Source organism: Eurypyga helias, unplaced genomic scaffold (assembly GCF_000690775.1).
Source record: "Eurypyga helias isolate BGI_N326 unplaced genomic scaffold, ASM69077v1 scaffold14528, whole genome shotgun sequence".
NCBI lineage: Eukaryota > Metazoa > Chordata > Aves > Eurypygiformes > Eurypygidae > Eurypyga > Eurypyga helias.
The window spans coordinates 1-6510 of NW_010268989.1; the positions used below are offsets into that span (position 1 = coordinate 1).

Below are 6510 nucleotides of genomic sequence, written 5' to 3' on the forward strand. Positions count from 1 at the left end.
CCCAGATCTCTCTGCTCAGCCAAGCAGAAATTATTAAACAGAAATTTAATGAACAAGTTCAGCATAGCACCCAGCCACTATACCTTCTGTTTCATTTCAGAAAGAGGCTATGTGATTTCATTATAGGAGGAAGACAGCTTGATTCGTTTGCAATCTTCCAGTATCTCTCTCTAAGAACAAAAGCAGCTGACTTGGGCTGTCGTTGGCGGGTAAATATTCCTTTCTTGTTCCCCAAAACACGTGTGGTCCCTGCAGAAAAGTTGTAAAAGAAAGCAGGTATATGTGAAGTGCTCTTGTATCCCCTACTGTGAGCTGTTCCCATGTGTGTACTACAGCGGGTTAGGTGGAAGAGACCTATGCACTTTCATCTACAGTCAGGTACAACGGGGAACTTGGCAGATGTCCCTTTGCATCATCTTGGCAAGAGTGACTGATGTCCCTGAGCAATAGAGCTGCCATTTGCTGTGTTTACAACTGGGAAGTTGATGACAGTTAATTGGGGTGTGCCCATTAACTTGACCAGTACTGTATTTGCAGCAGATGTTCCTTCTGCCATTAGTTCCACCTTGAAATCTGGTGAAAAGGCTGATTGCTAACTGTTGGTACTGTCCTTTAGTGGTGCCCATACCCTTTTTGCCTATTTTAGTTTTCATAGGAAACTAGAAAAGATGATCCCAACATGTAGGGACTGGAACTGTACGTGTGTGTGAACTTGTCTACATTTTCTCCATCCTCTCATCTGAAACCGATACTGGTTTTCTGACTACTTCTCTGGGATGATTCGCCTTCCTAATACCTGTATCAGTGCCCTACAGATTATTCTCAGTGGTGTTTCTCTGAGGAAATGAACACGGGCTGTTCACCACCCTAACCCACTGCAGGTGCGTACACATAGCTGATTCCTTACTGGGTCTCCTGAGCTGTAATCGTCTGACTGCTGTGGGGCTGTCTGGACTGGAGATGCAGCACTGCCCCATCTCTGTGAACGCACTTAGCGTTTAATAATAGTGGATGGGGGCATCTGGTCCTCTTGCTAAACCTCTACACCAAGTTAATGACCCCTTATTTAAGGTGCTGTTACTAAGGGCAGTTGTAGCTGAAATAAGCGAGACACATCCCAGCGGCTGACTGAAGCTGAGCTGAGGATGGCCAAGACATGAAGTCATCTGGGTCTGCTCAAAGCTTCCCTTGCACTCTGCCCCAGCACACTGTCTCGTGTTCAGGGTAGCACCTTTGCAGGCGGGACATCTAGGAGCTGAAGCCGGACAGAGGATGCATTAAGTACAGGCAGGACCTTCCCTCGTGGCTCTGCTCACGTTGGACTTTGTCACAGAAATGATCTTGGTAAGCAGAGGGCCCTTTTGTCCTGCCCTACAGCACAGTATTCTCTGTGCATCAGACCGTTTCAGATGTGCAGGGAGGACAGTTCTTCAGAACCTAATGATGAGCTTACCTTGATTAGTCATGAAGTCAGCAAAATTCCATATGAGCTCCCCAATCACATACTCTTTCCTCTTTTTGTCAAAAACGGAATGGTACTCCCTTAGCAAAGCCTTCTGATACTCCTCGCTGAACATCAGAGGTGGATCCTACAGCCAGGAAAGAGAGGGGGCCGTGAATGAAGGTGACAGTTCATCACGGCAAAGGCTCTGAACGTTCATGTCCTATTTGGCCATCCATGGCCACGAAGATGATCAGAGGGCTGGAGCACCTCTCCTATGACGAAAGGCTGCAAGAATTGGGCTTGTTCAGCCTGGAGAAGAGGAGGCTCCGAGGAGACCTCATTGCAGCTTTCCAGTATCTGAAGGGGCTACAAGGGTGCTGGGAGAGGACTTTTTACAAGAGCCTGTAGTGATAGGACAAGGGGTAATGGGTACAAATTGAAATCAGGGAGGGTTAGATTAGATATCAGGAAGAAATTCTTCACAGAGAGGGTGGTGAGGCACTGGAACAGGTTGCCCAGAGATGTTGTGGATGCCCCATCCCTGGATGTCTTCAAGGCCAGGCTGGATGTGGCTTGGAGCAACCTGGTCTCGTGGAAGGTGTCCCTGCCCATGGCAGGGGGGTTTGAACTAGATGATCTTTAAGGTCCCTTCCAACCCAAACCATTCTATGATTCTATGATTCTATTTCCTGGGGATCCGCTTCCTGAAGACAAGCTTCACAATTGCTGGGTCTTTTCACTGCCGCTGCATGAACCACGGCTGTTTAGCGTGGATCAGCAACCACTGAAACTGCAAGGGGAAGCATGTGAAATACAACGTAATGCCAGACAGACCTGGCAGGAGCCCGTGGCTTTATCGCCCCCCTTCTGTGCGGGGTCACATCAGGGCATGAATGTCTGGCCTCTGGTGCCGTTTCTTCCCATTAAGCATTTTCTACAAAGGCCAATGTAGGGATTTCACAGCGCTCAGTGCTTTTACTCAAAGGCAGACTCTGAGCTGTGTTAGTTGGCGCAAAGCTCACTGATTTCAGTGGAGCAGGATTACAGTCCTGGAGTCTTTCAGATGCTTACAAGCTCATGGATCTCCCAACTAAGTGGTCAGGCTCAGTGGTACCCATCTCTTCTAATGGAAATTTTCCTGACCCTGTGAGAAGAGCTGTGCTTTTTCCACTTAGGGTGTCTGTAACACTTACACTGTGAAGTCCAGGAACCGAGTCTGCTCCGTATTCACTCTGGATAATGGGTTTTTGGTAGGTTTTGTACCAGTTCTCAAACTGTGTTGTGAGTTGCAGTGGAATAACTTCCAGGTGGCCTGGGTCATGGTACCAGGAAAAGTAGCTATTTACACAAATTACGTCCACATAAGGAGCCTACAGAAAACAAGAGAGAGTGTTTTGTCACAGAGCTCAAAACAGACAACCTTCTCTCAAAACTAAATCCACCTTTTGGTTCATTTCATGGAATCCAGTTTTATTACATGTAGAATAAAGTCTTTCCCCCCATCGCTCAGGCCCTCCCAACATGCCGTCTTTCCCAGGAAAAAAAAAAAAAAGTAGGATAAATTGAATAAGCTAACAGCATATTAATTTGGCATTTTTTTACAGACTTAGGTAGTCACAGCAGAGTTGTTAGACAAGATCAACCCGTTTCATCCTCAGGTTTGTTACAAGCTTTTGAGTTTCCAAGATGTCTCTGGCTTGCCAGTACACTCAGATGTGTGTTTTGAGCATTGGAATGTGATTATCAGGTTAGTGGTCAAATATTTTGACTAGCAACTAACTTTGTGCATCAGCGGGGCAGCACTAAAACTAAGCATTCCGCAAGTTAGGCGCCACTTCTGCCGCATGGGCAGCATGACAGAAGGGCGCAAAGCCCCGTGAAGATCAAGCGATGGTGTATGTAACTTGTTCGATGGTCTCCTAACATTTTTTTGTAATAAAAGAAAAACGTTCTAGTATCACATCAGTGTACGAGATCCATGCTTTGGTTTTGTGTTCCTGTCTCCTCAAGCCAGTCAGAGCGTGCTTGTGGGGCTGGGATGGCAGAGTCCGTGTGTGCGTGCCTGAGGACACAGCAGTGGCCAAGGGCAGATTCCTGTTGGGCACCTTCCCAAGTAAGGCCACCAGTTTTATTTTCCTGGGGTGGGGAGGAACAGACCTCTTGGAGTTACAGAAGGCGGTTCCTGCGAATCGTAGGACAGCTTGAAAGAAAGGCAAAGTGTAACCTGTAGCAAGGACATGTGGTAGCGTGGCATACCTCCAAACCCGCCTGCTAGGAGTTTATGGCCATGACAGGTCTGATAAAATCATCTTGTAAAACTAAAAATCACATTGGAACTGCCACGGGAACAGACCTGTGCATTACAGAACCCTAGTTCATGCTGTGGGCAGCTTAGAGCACAGCAGCCAAGGAAAGTCCCTTCTGGCTATTCATACAGCTCTGGGACTTCCAACACTTCTGGGAGCTTTTGGGCTATTCAGCATTAACAGACATCAGCCAAAGAAGATCCCTGTTTAACGCAGGAATTAGAGCAAAGCTTCCTTCTTCAGACTGCCACAAGGGCTGTTAGCATTTTAAAGAGCTTTAAGCTTTGGTTTAGTTGCAAGTGGAAAGCCTGAGCATTAGTAAACATAATTGGTGGAACAGGACTGCATTCATGGGATCCAGTCCCATCCTGCACATTTCACTCCAGACAAAAACTGCTCTCACACACTTTTTTTTTTTTTTTCCAGCTGGACAGCAAATACAGGATAAGGAGCTTTGCACTACAAACAAAAACGTAAGTTCTCTCTGGCCCTCCTTGTTAAATATCTCCAGGAAAATTGAGGGGGGAGGACTGTAAAACACAGGACAAGAGGAAATTTCTTCTATGAATTTAATAAGAAAAAAAGCTAGAAAATAAAGCGAACTTACACCATGATCAAGAGCGTAATTAGCATCTGTCACAAAGGTTACTGGTCTGGAGGGATCGAGAGCTTTAGTGTGAGCTATCACTGTCCTGTTTGCAAACAGTAAACAAGACTGTAACAACAGCATGGTGAGCACAGCCCCCTTTCCCCAAGCTCTCTGTCCTTTCATGCCCCCTCGGACATCTGGACCTGCTTTTGATTCAGCAGGCAGAGTGGTTTTACTTAAATACTGCAGGACGCTTAGTGATCATCTGCTCCGGAGCACCTGCGATGCTAGCCAGTCTGCAGGAGTATAAATATCGTGGCAGAGACCTTATTTGTCACAAAGCTGGTTGTTGTCCCATCTGAAAAGAGCCCAGAGTGGAAGCATACTAAACATGGGCATTGTCAGTTTGTCTGCTGGTGCCAGCAGCTTAGGAGCTGGAGCAGGGACAGTGAGTTTGAGGACAAGAACGTAAGCAGGGTAGCGGGGAGTGTGACCAGCTCCCGGGGCGTGTTCCTGCAGAGGCGCGAGGCCCTGGCCCCACGCCGCAGCAGGCAGAGCAGCTGCAGGTTGGCTGCCCTGGTGAAACTCTGAATGAGGGAGATGAGACGGGGAAGGGGAGGGTCGAGCTCTGCTGCTCCCCTGGCGTTGCAGAGGGTGGTGAATCATTCTGAAGAATGAAACTTCAGGTGCCTCTCAAGGAGTTTGCAGCTACTAGGGACAGACTGCTACCCCGCTGCAGGGCTGGCTCTGGCAATCCAGAGCTTCAATCTCTTTGTGGAGTGTCACTACCCCCTGCGGAACAAACAGCTAGCACCAAATGAAGAGCCCCATCTTCAGAATAAACCACCATGTGTTTTACAACTTTGACGTAATTCCTGGGCCTTGAGAACTCGGCTCTTGGCTTGGGTTGGTCACAACGGTCTACTTTTGCTTGACCATTAGCTCAGCAAGAGATGCTCAACCAAATGGACTCCCGAGTCCATTTTTCCAGAGCCCCGCTGGTTCAGAAACAGGTTGAGACTGTTGTGCAGTTCTGAGCATCAGTTCCAACACACACAGCTGTTAACTTCTAGTTTGCATCTTGCGGGTACTGCTTCAGAGTTCCCCCAAAAATGCCTTCCCCCTCTTTACTCCTTTGTGCTATCTATCCCAAAGGAAGAAGATGCATCATCTGCCAAGACTCAAGCCACCGCTCTACGTACAACCACACGCACTTACTTAAAGTAGTAAGCTGCTGGCGGCAGCTCCGATGCCGGCTCGTTGGCTACTGACCACATCACGACTGACGGCCTGTTCTTATCCCTGCGGATCAACTCCTCCATCACAACGAGATGATGCTGCAAGGACTTGTTCCCAAAGCTCTCGCTTAAAGACAAAAGTAAGTGACACCTGGTGAGGTGAGGGTGTAAGCCCCGTCCCCTTTGCCTTTCCCTGTGAAAACTCAAGCCTCTGCAGTGTATAGCACAGCTGAGCCTTGACAGCGAATATGGCTTCTGCCCCATTTCCCCAAAGCCTGCTGCACAGTTCAGGGCTGTGGTTTGGGCTCGTTAATTGAGCCAGACCAAATGACGCGATGGCCATGTGGCAAAACGCCCTCCGGTTGCCCAACGTCTCTAGGCAGACGTGGCGCAACGGGCTGATTTCCAAACGGAGCAAAGTACTTCCATTATCAGGACAACGGGCGCCATGGGGAGGGAGAGGGATGCTGCAGCACAGACAGAGGGGTAGTGGTCCTTCGAGCGATTACTTACGGCATCTTAATCCCCACTCCCGGGCACTCGTCGATCACCACGATGCCGTAGGCATCGCACAGGTCCATGATCTCCTCCGCGTAGGGGTAGTGGCTGGTGCGGAAGGAGTTTGCCCCCAGCCAGCGCAGCAGGTTGAAGTCCTTCACAACCAGGGGCCAGTCGAGGCCTTTGCCACGGATCTGGGGGGCAAGAGAGAAATCACACCCATCACACTGCTGGGCCAGGACTTCTCACACGTTAGCTGGGCACCACCACTTTCCTGCTCGCTCCCAGAGCGTTTCCAGCCCCCGGCGCCATTTCCATCTGCAGCACCGCTCGGGGTGGTGCCTGCCTTTCCAGGGCGCTGACACGCACTCAGACCCTGGGTGTATGGGGCAGCGGGGATGCTGGTTTCAGCCAAGCTGCCGGCGCTGCGGCTGC

The 6510-nt window shown here is 49.3% G+C and overlaps 1 protein-coding gene across 1 annotated transcript; it reads right to left on the minus strand.

The window, feature by feature from the left end:
- Positions 1-33: 33 nt before the first annotated feature.
- Positions 34-6269, minus strand: GUSB (glucuronidase, beta; the record flags this gene model as incomplete). The annotated part of the gene is made up of 6 exons (XM_010157946.1): positions 34-249; positions 1454-1589; positions 2638-2814; positions 4358-4442; positions 5558-5704; positions 6091-6269. Coding segments are annotated over 6 exons (882 nt in total), but the record flags the coding sequence as incomplete, so codon positions are not given.
- Between the last annotated feature and the right edge of the window lie 241 nt (positions 6270-6510).